We start from the raw sequence: 14,262 nt of genomic DNA, 5'->3' as shown, positions 1-14,262 counted from the left end.
TACTTTGCTGGTATCTGGGTTGATGATAACTTGGACTCGCTGATGGAGGTATCTGAAAAGGTTCTCTAACGATCAAGTCAGCATGAAACTAGAGAGGTAATGCTCAGGAGCAATAAATGAGAGGCAAGAAATAAGTAGCGAGTAATAATGACAAACATTGAGGGAATATTAATACTTCCTGTTGGGGGAGACCCCTATTTATAATGGTTGAGGTGGGTGACATAGTTTCGGAGGATACTGTTGTCATGGCTGACCATTCTAACCTGTCGGGTGCTGCTTTTTCCATGTTAGACGTCTTTGGCAAGGCCATACTCTATGCATGGTTGACTTATAGGTGGTGTCAGGTCTAGTAGCCATATTGTAGTCTGTCCTTGTCGCGTTGACAAGGGATATATGAGATTGCAGGTGGCATGACAATGTGTTGTTGGCGGTGTGTCAGGCGAAAGTGATACCAGAATCGACCTATTGGGCCCGATCAACGAATATGTGAGATCCCCTAATTAGTGTGATCGGATCTTGATCGGTTATGAAAGAGAGCTATTCGGAGATATGGGATATCCGGATGACTGGGATAGAACATACAATTTTCATTGCGATTGTGAAATATACCCTTGTTCCAAATACCATACTATCTATTGACGGATGGCCTTGCTAATTTAAGATTTCTTTTGGAGTTTTCTTGAACGACGTGGTATATTAATCATTACATGATTTTTGGTTATTTTGAAGTTATTAAGTACCAAGTAATCAGTTTCATCCACCGTATATGCTTGTTTCTTGTTACTTGCTTCATCATTTTCATTATAATGCAATGAACAAAGAATACAATTCCTTTTAGTAACTCCCAAGATGAGATCTTTTATGTTATAGTAATTTATTGATTTAATTTCCACATGTAGATGGTTATGCTCACATCATCATAATATCAGCATTTTCTACTATCATTATGATTGAAAGATTGAAGTTGAGTTTGTTCAACATGTATAGTTCACAATCAATGAATTCCTCCTATATGGAATTTCACCCTGTAATGAAGATGATTTGGAATGAAGAATGTTTGAAAATTTCGTTTACAGTATAAACTAAAATGGGGCTTATATTAAGTGTTTTTTATTGGAGCTGGTGAAAAGAGAAGAAAATGATACAAAACAGTCATTTTGTATCTTAATTTTAACCAAAAAATGTTCGACACAGCATTTTTGTTGAGTCAGTAGAAATTTTAGCATGGAATTGCCATATGTGCAATTAACATGTCATGTCAGACGTTGTTTGTTCCAATATTTTTTATAAACTTGCAAGAAATATTTTGGTATTCCTAAAAATTGAACTTATCTATTGCCTTTCTCTTTCTCATCAAACTCATGTAAGGATATATCGCTAACAAACTCAATTAATATGCATAAAATTTTGAAAAAATCATATAAAAATGGTGAAAACTAAAACCTAAAAATTATCTATAAAAAATGTAGAAGGGGAAATACCTTAGAAGGTAATATACTCAAAATTTTCATTTTTATTATAAAATTATTTTTATGCTCTCTATTTCCAAGCTTTTATTTTAAGCAAACAGTTGTTGAAATTGATGGGAAATTCAACACAATAACGATATAAACTCTAACAAAGTATATATAGTGGATAATAATTTCCCCAACTTGCTAGAATCCATGAGGAGAAATATCAAATAATGCAGTAACACACAAGGGACACCAAAATTTTAACGTGGAACACCTTCCCAAAGTTAGAAGTAAAAACCACGGCTACAAGTCAGTCAATCAAGCTCCACTATAATCAAAATAGGAATACAAGAATGTCTCCAAAATACAGCACAAAACGTGCTCAACAATACAGCATACAACAGAGTAACAAGCTTGAAAATGAGAACCAGAAAAACAACTGCTGTAACAACTCATTTTCTACCTCCTCGGACGTCGTCTCACCGATCCCACATTTCAGAATGAAGTACTATAAGCTGTGAACCTGCTGTCCAAATTTCAGCCCGATCTAACTGTGAACGAAGATGTAGTCACGAGTTTCCCACGGCTGCTCGGGGTTCCTGCGGGTTGAGTTTTCTTATCTTCTCTCACACTTTTCAATTGCCTCTTTTTGCATAAATTGCCTTCACTACTTTTCCACATCTGACCCATAACTATTAGATTAAGTGGCACAAGTGGACTTTGTCCAATTGGGTCTTTCTCTACATAGAAAAGGAGCCCAAACCCAACAAAAATATCAAACATATTTTAAAAAATATTTTAGATTGATAATTAAAAATATGAATGAAACTTATTAGACATCAGGCATCATTTCTTATAAAAAAAATGTGCTGGAAAATATTCCTATCATCAAACACTAGTTAAATATCCAAACCCCATAATTTAAATTGCAAAATCAAATCTTATGTAAGTTCAAGTTTCAAGTCCACTTTATGAGCCAAATTAACATTTATACTAATTATAATTCTTCACAAATTTTTTTGATGCGTGTAATATTTATGCAAAAATTTATATATTGTTACTGAATCATCAATCTTTCATTTGTACTAATTTTATTTAGGGTCAATTATAATAAAATATGAATGATAAATAATATAATGACAATATAAAAATCTATTAAAACATGTGTATACATATTTTTCTCTCATTTTATTAGGTAGTCTCCCCTTTATAAAACTGAAGGTTTATGTCCTGTTACATCCAAAACAAAGAAAAGGAAGAGGAATTCTCAAAGAAGCAAAGCAATGAAGTTTCCAAGTCCAATCATTCACTTTCTCCTACTACTTCTTTTCTTCTCTCTACTGCATAGACCCATCTTTGCAGTGAAAAAGGTAAGACATTGAATATGCAACCTTGGAAAAGGTACAACAACTGAGAAAAACACTAATCTTTTTCTTATGCACTAATCCTATGATTATTTTGTTGTAGTCGTATGTGGTCTACTTTGGAGCCCACTCACATGATCCAGAATTGTCTTCAATTAATTTCAATCAAGTCACAGAATCCCACTATGAGTTTCTTGGATCTTTCCTAGGAAGGTATGACAAACTCTACAAAATCTTCTTTCTTCGAATAGTTTAAAATCTACACATTTTAAGCATATTATTCATCATTAATTTATATTACTTTCATTTGAGAGACAGTGATAATTAGTATACGATGAATGATTTGCTGACAGTGTAAAAAACACTTACACTGTCAATACATATGAATTATATGATAATATATACTTTGTGTTTCTTTCCATTTAGTTCTAATACAGCAAAAGAGTCAATATTTTACTCTTACACAAGACATATCAATGGTTTTGCTGCAACATTTGAAGAAGGAGTAGCAGCTGAAATTGCAAGTAAGAACCTTAGATTTTTCATCATTCTCTTGTTTTCTCTTACTATGATATTTAGATCCTTTTCCTCATGTGTATTAATGTTAAAAATGGTTGTAGAGCATCCAAAAGTATTGTCAGTGTTCTTGAACAATGGGAAGAAATTACACACAACTCGGTCATGGGAATTCATGGGGCTAGAACATGATTATGGGGTGATGCCATCAAGCTCAATTTGGAAGAAAGCTAGATATGGTGAAGGTGTCATTATAGGAAACCTCGATACAGGTGAGATTTTTTTATTTGTTAAAACTTCTCATTCTTCTTTGCTATCTTACACTATTTTAAATGGTAGATATAGTAGCCATTATATAATTATTGTAATTTCAAGTTTTGTGATTAAAACATATTTTTGAATTTGATGGATCTAATATGATTAGTCCCAAACGAATATATTATTGTAACTCGATATAACATTACAATTGCAATGTAATTTAGTTATAGCAATCATCACGACTATAATATTACTGATGTATCATATGATATGATCCATTATTTAAATCACTCCTATTACGTAATTAGTATACATAAGGAAAACATTTTTTTTTGTTCTTGATGAATCTTATCACAATAATTCAGAAATTAAAAAAACCAGATGATTAACTAAACAATCATACTAATTATGGTAGATAAAGTGGAACATGATGTTCCCTTCTATCATCACTTATAACTACTTCGTAAATATTAAAATATAAGTGTAAGAGAAAGTGTAACTCTTGAAACTTTTAAAGAAAAATATTATCCCAAAATGACATTTTCCTTCCGTTACTCTAAGAGTCTTTTAAACTTATTCATTATTATAGTCATCGATTCTATAAGTATCTAATGGTTTAGATCTATTAACTAATTCAAATAATTGAATTTTCATAAAATTGATGACTAGAATGAGGAGTAAGTTTTAAAAACTTACTTTTAGAATAAATGAAATCCTTCCTTATTGAAATATATATAAATAAAGAAATATAAAGGGTAATTACAAATATATATATTGTTTAATTGTAAGTAGGTATTTTTGGTATTACCAAGAATATTCTCTCATTTTATGGTTAAAAAACCAATTACTTTTATAGTATATGATTGTCTCTCCTAACAAATGTCGCTCCCGAAAATTAAAAAGCAGATAAACTTTAATTCCTTATAAATAGGAAGAGGGGAGGACTATTTATTATTTAGATTGTTGACTCACGCACATGCAGAAGATGCAGATCTCTATTCCCACCACCAACAAGATTTTTTAGAGAGTTTCATATTTTCCTACGTATTATTTATTTATTTATTTGAATCTGGGGTTATTGGGTCATGAAGACCGACCTATAGTCATGCTCACTTATGAATGATGTTAAAGAAATTGCAAAATATTTTGTGGGTGAGGAGTTGTATAGATCATGAACATAGCAATAAGATTATTGTTTAGTGATTATAAGGTTTTAGATTCAAATTCTAAAAATAATCTACTATTTTGAGTAAAATTACATATATTTACTCTTCTAAATTTTATGAAGTAAGAGTCTTGTATGACTATTTTTTTTTTGTTTTTTTTGGAAGTAACATCTAATAATGTGAATATAGAATAGCATAAGGTATGATGATACATGATAGGGTAGCAGAATTTCAGTTGTTTTTCCCCAGGTCCACCATTGAAAAAGCCGAAGCTGGCAATTTGGAATCTTATCCTTGAGTTGTTATAATATAATTTTAATTTTTTGCTTTATACTCAATTTTGGCTGAATCTCATGCATGGTGTCACAAACTAAGTATGTTGACATATTTACAATTATGTACGTATATATAATATACAGTTCAGTTTATGAATATGCATTCATTAATAACATTTGTCGTAAACCTTATACTTCATTGTCAAGAAACTATATTATGATTCCTTTTTCATTATGTGATTAATAAAATTAAAATGGATATGTTTATTTTTAAGTATGAGGTGGGGCTAAGAGGGCCCTTTAAGATGGGACTAGACGACTACTCTAGGGGTGAAACAATAAGGTCACTAATAAGAAAATTGTCATGTACACTATCTATAAGTCAGCTTGATATTTAATAGAAGAGTGAATATTCAATTTGGTCATTATACATTTTGAGTATATGATTTTGATTTTAGGAAAAAGTAAAAATCTAAATTAGTATTAGAAAATTGGAATTATGAGTCAAAATAGTTCTTGGCAGAGATCATAAAAATACTAAAAGTGAATAATATGACTCAAACATTTGATTTTTATCTAGACTTTTTGGGTTTTCCAATTTTTTGATGACCAACTTGTTACACGCAAAAAAATTAAGCGATCGGAATAGGTATTTACTCTTAATATAACATAAAAAGTCAAGGTTAAGGGTTTGATTCCTGAGAGCGACATATGTTACATGAGACAACTACATATCCCGAAAGAGATAACTTGTTACACGTAAAAAATTTAAGCGACCGAAATAGGTCTTTACTCTTAATATAATATGAAAAGTCAAGATTAAAAGTTCGATTCTTAAGAGCAACACATGTTAGGTAAGATAGATACATATCTCAAAAGAAATTAGTTATTTAGCCATAGGGATAGAATATGATTGGTTATATAAAAAATATAATATGAAAAGTGGAAGGACAATAAGAATAAAAAGGACCATGTTGCTAGCTTTAAGCTAATTTGGATGAGATTGAAATAGATACAGAATCTCTATTTTTACAATCAAAGCTTCTTAGTGGTCATCTTACTTTCTTTTCCCATGCTCATAACTTTTGCTTCCTATAGGAGTTTGGCCTGAATCCAAGAGCTTTAGTGAAGAAGGGTTGGGACCAATTCCATCAAAGTGGAAAGGAATATGTGATAATGGAGCAGACTCTGATTTTCATTGCAACAGGTACCATCTTTCTCTATATATTCATTACTTATTTTATTGGCCAAGTGTTGTTTTTCCAATATTTTTCTTTTAATGATTTCACCTTACTCTTGGGAAAATTATGAAAAAGGAACATATTTAATTCATGAAAATTTAAAATTCTTAATAATGTTATTATTTTTATTTCTGTCAATATCCAAACACCTTACAAAAAATACCAGAGTTAGTTTGTGTTTCTCATTCTGTCATCTTTGTATAAAAATAGTGTAATATTAATTCTCTAAATAAACCAGTTTAAAGATCCTCCTAACCATAAAATGTGGAGGCTTATATTACTTTCAACTCATAACAAATTGACATATTTTTGTTATGGTCAAAATGCTTTTTAGGCTATTTATTAAGAAGAGATAATTATTTTCAAAAATCAGCCTCCTTTATTTGGAATATGCAATGGATCAGTTTATTCCTTATAAAGCAACATTATACCTATCTTTCATTTTTAACTTTTTATCCTGGTTGTTTTCACACCAATTATACTGCCAAAAAGAAAGAAAAATGGCACATATTCTTACTATGAACATAGTTCACTTTGAACATCCAATTCACTAAAGAATCTAAATTGAGTGATGGGTAGAATCAAAGTCTTAGTCTTACACTGGTTCCTTCATAACCAATCAATCCAACCAGTATATCCGAGAATCAAATCTCATACTCCCAAATACATATAGCATCAAAATTGACATGTTTTTTTGGTTGTTGAAATAACAACAACAGTTAAGCTTTTGTCTCATTAGTTGACAAAATGAATCCAATGATATTATAATATTTTACAATAAGTTATATTTATATTTAAAGTATTGATCTCTAAGTTTTTTAATCACTTTACATATAATTTTTTTGTTATTCCTCCCGGAATTAGACTATATACCAAAATGGCAATATAATATAGATATATATTTAATTTTATCAGAATGTAGTTTAATAATAAATTATTGTATAAATTAAGTTCAAAGAGAAATTTTAAATTTTCCAAAAACTTGTGCAAGCAGTTGTAAATTTTTCTCCGAGAAATCTTAGAAATTGTGCTAGAAGACTAAAAGTAAAATAATAATAATAAGCTAAAAACCATCCCTCTAAACCTAAAATAATATCCTATTATCCCCTAAATTTAAAAATAAGAAAAGATATATATATTGATAGTATATGAGTTTTATACAATGTCACTATATTATTTATTATTGATATTTAATCATCATTGACTTTTCAAGAAAAATAATCTCATTGAATGATGGATAATTTAATAATTATATATATATATATATATTAACTCACATGTGGGTTTGAAATATGAATAGAAATATGTTGTCTCAAATTATGTATCGACGTTATTCCACACCAATGAAGATATTTAAGTAAATTAAAATTTTTAAATATTCATTATTATCGTTATTTTTCTTCATTTTTATTGATACAAGATAGTGTATAAGATATGATTTGGGAAAATATATTTTTCCTCTTGAATTATAGTGATAATTCTAATTTATACCTCTCTTTCACTCATCAAACTCCTAAAACTTTTTTTATTGGGAAAGAAATGAAGATAATATGGATGGATAAATTTGATTTGATGAGTCCTAGACCACTTGAGAGATGGGGGAGTCGAGCCTCTTAGGCTTTGTTTGGGAGTTAAGAGGGAAATGAAATGAGAGGGATGAGAGGGTAAAGAGGGGGAGGAAAGGAGGGAGAAGAGAAGGCAAATCCAACTAACCCTCTCCCTTATTTGGGAGTGTGGAATTTAGATAGGAGGGATGAAGGGTTAATGTAATACAAAAATACTATTTTACCCCTCCCCTTTAAAAAATCAATAGTATATTATGTATTATATGTTATAGAAATTAGTAAGGGTAGTTAGGTAATTTGACTTATTTTCCTCCAAAAACACCCCAATTTGGGGGAACTAGGTATTTTGGTATTTGGAGGGTATGAGGGGGGTTTGAAAGATCCTTCAAAACCCTCCCCTCCACTAAACTCTCAAACAAGGGAGTCCCTCTCCTAAACCCTCCCCTTCCTTCCCCCCTCCAAAGTAGTACTCCCAAACACACCCTTAAAGTCCTAAAGCTAATTTGATTTGATAAGGAAAAGCTAATTAATTATATCTTTTGTTCATAATATGTGTTACTTTATATGTCATAAGTTGTATTTGATCAAAAAAATATTTAATAATTAAAATTTTATTTTAACCAATCATACTTCATGTCATATGAATTGACACATAGGACAGAAGATATACTTTTTAAATAATATAAAATTATGCTAATAAATAATAAAATAAATAACATAAAATTTGAAATTCAAAAGAATCTTTCAGGGTTGGATATTCTTATCAAAGTTAATGTATACCTGCCATAAACAATCTTTTTGCAAAGATTGAAACTGAACTTTGGATAATGTAGATAAGCAAAGAATGTTATTTATTTCAATTTTTCCTTTACATTTCTTTTTATTTTCTAATGACATAAATACGTTTTTTTTTGCTTTAAATTTTTATCAAATTAAGGTTTCGGTTCCCATCATCTTTATTTACCAAAATACTAAAATAAAGTAAGGACTAAAAAGTAAAAACTGGAGGACCGAATTCAAAAAGAATCTATACTCCCTCGTGTAAAAACCTGTTTAATCCTTTTACAAAATTATTGTAGTTATTATCATTGTTCTTGTGATCACAGTTGCGGTTATGGTTGTGGTTATTATAGTTTTGAATTGGATATGAACGATGTGCCTGATGCGGCCCAAAAAGTGTTATGGCTCAATACCCTACACCATTGTGATTCAATAACACATTATAATTATGGTGTGATGATGTTGCAATTGCTGTATTGTGGTTATTGCGGTTATTCCTGTGTAAATTATTTTGTGATTAAAAAATATTTTTGAATTTGTTACAATTTGATGGGTTCCAAATATGGTTCAATGCAGCACATTATTTTCATTTGAAGTCACACCATAATTGAAATATGATGCAGTTGCGGCGGTCACCACAACCACAATATTAATATTGCCTAATATTGGGGCCCATCAAGTGATGTAGTCCCAATTTAAATTACTAGTTGCAGCCTTCCGATGGCCGCAATATTGTAGACAGATCACGTGACCCGGTCCTCACTATAAATCATTGGTTTTACCTGAACTTTGATGTAACAGTGATTGTAAAGCAATGATATGGTGAATGATGCAGGAAGCTAATAGGTGCAAGGTACTTCAACAAAGGCTATGCATCAGTAACTGGACCACTAAACTCTTCCTTTGACTCACCTCGTGACAATGAAGGCCATGGATCCCACACCCTTTCAACAGCAGGTGGAAACATGGTACCTGGGGTCAGTGTCTATGGCCAAGGCTATGGCACAGCAAAGGGTGGCTCACCAAAGTCCCATGTTGCAGCTTACAAAGTTTGTTGGCCCCCCATTAATGGTGATGAGTGTTTTGATGCAGATATATTGGCAGCTTTTGATATGGCTATTCATGATGGTGTTGATGTTTTGTCTTTGTCACTTGGTGGAGGTTCCACTGATTTTTTCAATGATAGTGTTGCTATTGGATCTTTCCATGCTGCTATGCATGGCATTGTGGTTATTTGCTCTGCTGGTAATAGTGGCCCTGCTGATGCTACTGCTGAGAACCTTGCACCATGGTATATTACAGTTGGTGCTAGCACTATGGATAGAGAGTTCCCTAGCTATGTTGTCCTTGGCAACAACATCACCTTGCAGGTTTGTCACTTTTTCAAACATTATTGGTTTGTCACTTTTCAAGACATGATTAATGTAAGGATATGTTATCTTAAACTGTGTCTCAAACTATGTCATCCTGGATAAATGATATTGAAACAAAAACAGAGAAATAATAATAAAATTTAAACGATATGATATGTTTTTATTACTCAGGAATATGGTTTGAGACACAGTTTGAAACATTAAATCCTTATCCCAGTTCAAAAGGCAAATTATGTCCAATTTTGGAAAGGTTTTTTAAGAGCTGGTACGATTAATTCAATTAATGAGCTACATTTTATAAAATATTATAACATGAAAATGATTAAGGCTATTGATGAAGATTGTGTTAGATGATATTTTGATTGATAGAACATTATCTTATTTATGTTTAAGTTAGTTTCAGTTTATTTGAATTTATTTAAATTTTATGTTTATCTTGTTAGTTATTATTTGGGTTGTTATCGTTTGTAACGGTTTTTGCTTTTATAATAAATTGTTTGGACTTACTCATACTTGAGTTAAATCAATCTTTATCATCCTTAATTTCTACAGATCGAATGTACATAAACTATTTTTGGATTGATGAAAATGGATGTAATGGAGCCAAATGGAATGAAATGATACAAAACTTACATTGTTTGGATTGTTTAAGATTTGATGGCATAGGATGAAACCTGATTGAAATATATTTCATCCCAACTTGACTGTATGGGATGGAATAATATGCAACCAACTTATTATTCATTTCCTTGCATCACAATATACCCAAACAATGGTATAGTGATCTTGTTCCATTTCATTCCGTTCCACTCATGATTAAGTATTCAAGGCAAGCATAGACTAAATCTTATACTTCATAAAAATAAAAAAACAAGAAAATGGAATGTAGGTACAATTTGTTGAGGAAAACTCGTTTTTGTTGTATGGACCTAAGTGAAAAGCAAAATTATTGACTAACCACCTCATTGTATGCTTGTATACTGCATTTTCTACAAGGATATTCTGAGTTCTGACTCAATAATAAACTTGTATGTTTCATTTGAAGGGTGAAAGCTTATCTTCTGCAAGGTTGCCACACAAATTCTACCCGATTATTAAAGCTACGGATGCTAAATTGGCTAGCGCAACAGCTGCAGACGCGTAAGTACAAAAAAAAAAATCGAATCTCGTTGTAATCTTGCTGAATCAGAATTTACATTTACCATGGACATAAACATAGTACTAGATATGATAACTAACATTCATGTGAAGCCATTATAATCTGATTTAATTATGCAGTGTTCTGTGCCAGAATGGAACACTGGATCCTGCCAAGGTGACGGGTAAAATCGTTGTATGCCTCAGAGGGATAAGTGCAAGAGTGGACAAGGGAGAGCAAGCTCTTCTAGCTGGTGCTGTCGGAATGGTTCTTGCAAATGATGAGGCTAGTGGGAATGAAATTTTAGCTGATCCTCATGTTCTTGCTGCATCTCATGTCAATTTCACTAATGGTGTTACTGTCTTTAGTTACATCAACTCAACCAAGTAAGATATCTTGCATTCTATTCTAGTCTAGCATATAGTATCATAATGCATGTTTGCTAGAAATACTTTGGGGGAGATATGCACAATTGCCAGATATTTTATCTGCAATGTATCAACCCCGAAAGGATAAGGACAACACTTAAGTGTTATTTTCTGTGTTTGTGGTGTTGTTTTCCGATGATTATATAACATATGTAACAAACCATTAATGAAAATGTAACGTGTGTAGCGACGTTTTTTATTTTGATTGGAGATCATCGCACAAACACACCTAAAGAATAACAGCTAAATTTTGTTCGAAAAGTAAATGCGAATCTCAGTTTTCAAGTTAAACTTGTTGGTTTATTGCTAGGTTTCCTGTGGCTTATATTACACATCCAATGACAAAACTGAATACTAAGCCAGCCCCAGTAATGGCAGCATTCTCATCAAAAGGACCAAATACTATTATACCAGAGATCTTAAAGGTGTCATTACCCTACAAAAATTAAACTTTGCCTTGTAATTTGTTGTGAAGTTCTATATATCTAAGAACTATGGTTTCATTTTTCAGCCTGATATCACTGCACCAGGAGTGTCAGTTATAGCAGCTTACACTGAAGCTGAAGGGCCTACTAACCAGGAGTTTGACAAGCGCCGCATTCCATATAACTCAATTTCGGGCACATCAATGTCATGCCCTCACATTTCAGGCATCGTTGGCCTATTGAAAGCGCTATATCCATCATGGAGTCCGGCTGCAATTAAATCAGCAATCATGACAACTGGTAAGAAGTTCTTCAAGTTTCTTACCCCTCAAACTCTTTCTATTATGTCAATCTACAATAAAATCACTGAGAAATAACAAGTTTAGCTTCTTGCAGCATCCAATGATTTTTCATTATGAGCAAAACATGAATCACACACCCACCTAACTCTATTGTACAACTTTCATTAAATTTTTGAAATCTTCATACTTATATAGATAGAAATATCATACTTACTAGATAAATATTCGTCTTTTATTATGTAATGTGATAAGGCTATGTCCTATAAGTTTTAAAGTTTGTTATATCGATGTATCCATGTCTTATAGTATTTGTCTCCAATGTCAAATTTGTGCTTTAGAATAAGAAATCACTTGTGTAATGTGCACATGAGGAGTTGGTAAATTTTCCTCTGCTACTTTCAGCTACAACATTAGAAAACGACGCGGAGCCACTTCTGAATGCTACTGATGGCCTGGCTTCACCATTCAGTTATGGTGCAGGACATGCTCAGCCAAACAGCGCAATGGATCCTGGCCTTGTTTACGATTCAACGATCGACGATTATCTGAACTTCTTATGTGCATTAGGCTACAATGAAACACAAATATCAATATTTTCAAAAGGTCCTTATAACCGCCAAAGGAAATTTAGTATCCTCAACCTCAACTATCCTTCTATCACAGTCCCATATCTCTCAAGATCAGTAAAAGTTAAAAGGACATTAAAGAATGTTGGTTCTCCAGCAACGTATATTGTTCATGTTCAAAACCCGAATGGGATCGCGATTTCTGTGAAGCCAAGCATCTTGGAGTTCAAACATGGTGAAGAGAAGAGCTTTAAAGTAACCTTGAAAGCTAAGAAAGGGAAAACAACAAATAACTATGTGTTTGGAAAGTTGACATGGTCAGATGGCAAGCATTATGTAAGGAGTCCAATTGTGGTGAAGGCTTTCTAGCTAGAAATTTAGAAATTGTTGGAACGAAATCGTGACTCTGCCGTAATAATCTTCGGTGTCATAATTAATTGTTACAAGCTGTTCCAACAGAAATTAAGTAGTTATATGTGAATAAGCTAAGTTACCTTTGTAATTGATTAGTAGCATATTCCAAATTATATCAGTTGCTTCTGAATTTGTGCGTTATGTAATTTCCTCTTATCAATAATTGGATAAGAGTAAAGGAATAAAAAATTACTTAGCTGGCTTTCTTTCTCCATGTTTTCTTCATGAGAATAAAGTACCGACAAAACTTAGGTACAGTATCTTAAGTACAAATGGTATTGGTGACCAATTATAACTGGACATGTGTACTTTTTTTTCCTCATCATTGACATGGCTAATCAAATGGGATTCAAATGGAAGGGCTTCTCAAACCCAGACATAATTGGTTTTAGAAACTTGAAGAAGCAAGCAACTGCTAAATTCAGATTAAAGTGATAATATGTATATACAAAATTTCCTTACTAGTAGTATTTTTTTGTTATTTGTAGTTCTATGTATGATAATAAATTATTAAGATCTGTCTGCGTAAGTGAAATTTGAATGAGGGAATGAAAGAGAGTGCCTTATACCTAGAGAGAGAACAAAGAAGATGATACAAACTGGGAAGACTTCACAGTGTTAAGTATTATTAATTATTAGAAAGAAAAAATTACATCTGTCCAATTATAATTGGTTACCAGGATAACTTGTATGTACGGTACTACACCTAAGTTGTGTCCATAAAGTATCTCATAGTATTAAGAGCTAACTTTGTATCTTTAAACTAGTTAAATGTTGACACATTGCTTCTTAACTCACATGTTAACATTTAACTGGTTTAAGGAGATAAAATTATTTTTTCACACCAGAAGATACTTTATTTTCTTATTTAGATAAATAAAACAGTATTTCACTATTTTGTAGTGACAAACTGGTTGAGGATATGAGCCTCCCAATGCAGCTGATGAGATGAAGGTCTTCAAATAGGGAAGACAAAATGTTCGATAATGAAAATTAA

At 31.8% G+C, this 14,262-nt stretch overlaps 1 protein-coding gene across 2 annotated transcripts; it reads left to right on the top strand.

Annotated features, from left to right (window-relative positions):
• LOC109361072 (subtilisin-like protease SBT5.3) lies at positions 401-13,471 on the top strand. 2 transcript variants are annotated; one of them, XM_019606378.1, is made up of 11 exons: positions 2,685-2,824; positions 2,922-3,031; positions 3,245-3,342; positions 3,439-3,606; positions 6,132-6,240; positions 9,455-9,989; positions 11,038-11,132; positions 11,271-11,516; positions 11,869-11,983; positions 12,070-12,283; positions 12,688-13,471. In XM_019606378.1, exons 1-11 carry the CDS (start codon positions 2,738-2,740, stop codon positions 13,218-13,220), a joined length of 2,310 nt encoding a protein of 769 aa, XP_019461923.1. In that variant the 5' UTR covers positions 2,685-2,737; the 3' UTR covers positions 13,221-13,471. The 2 variants fall into 2 exon arrangements, with proteins under 2 accessions (XP_019461924.1, XP_019461923.1); XM_019606379.1 differs by lacking the exons at positions 2,685-2,824; positions 2,922-3,031; positions 3,245-3,342 and adding an exon at positions 401-405.

This window comes from Lupinus angustifolius, chromosome LG11, assembly GCF_001865875.1.
Source record: "Lupinus angustifolius cultivar Tanjil chromosome LG11, LupAngTanjil_v1.0, whole genome shotgun sequence".
In the NCBI taxonomy this organism is placed as follows: Eukaryota; Viridiplantae; Streptophyta; class Magnoliopsida; order Fabales; family Fabaceae; genus Lupinus; species Lupinus angustifolius.
This window is presented reverse-complemented; position numbering and strand designations above follow the sequence as displayed.

Excerpts from the sequence above, each read along its gene's own strand:
- LOC109361072 (XM_019606378.1), top strand. The coding sequence starts at position 2,738 with ATGAAGTTTCCAAGTCCAATCATTCACTTTCTCCTACTACTTCTTTTC. Across the intron at positions 9,990-11,037 it reads GCAACAACATCACCTTGCAG|GGTGAAAGCTTATCTTCTGC; the intron begins GTTTGTCACTTT and ends TTTCATTTGAAG. Across the intron at positions 11,984-12,069 it reads TTATACCAGAGATCTTAAAG|CCTGATATCACTGCACCAGG; the intron begins GTGTCATTACCC and ends TTCATTTTTCAG.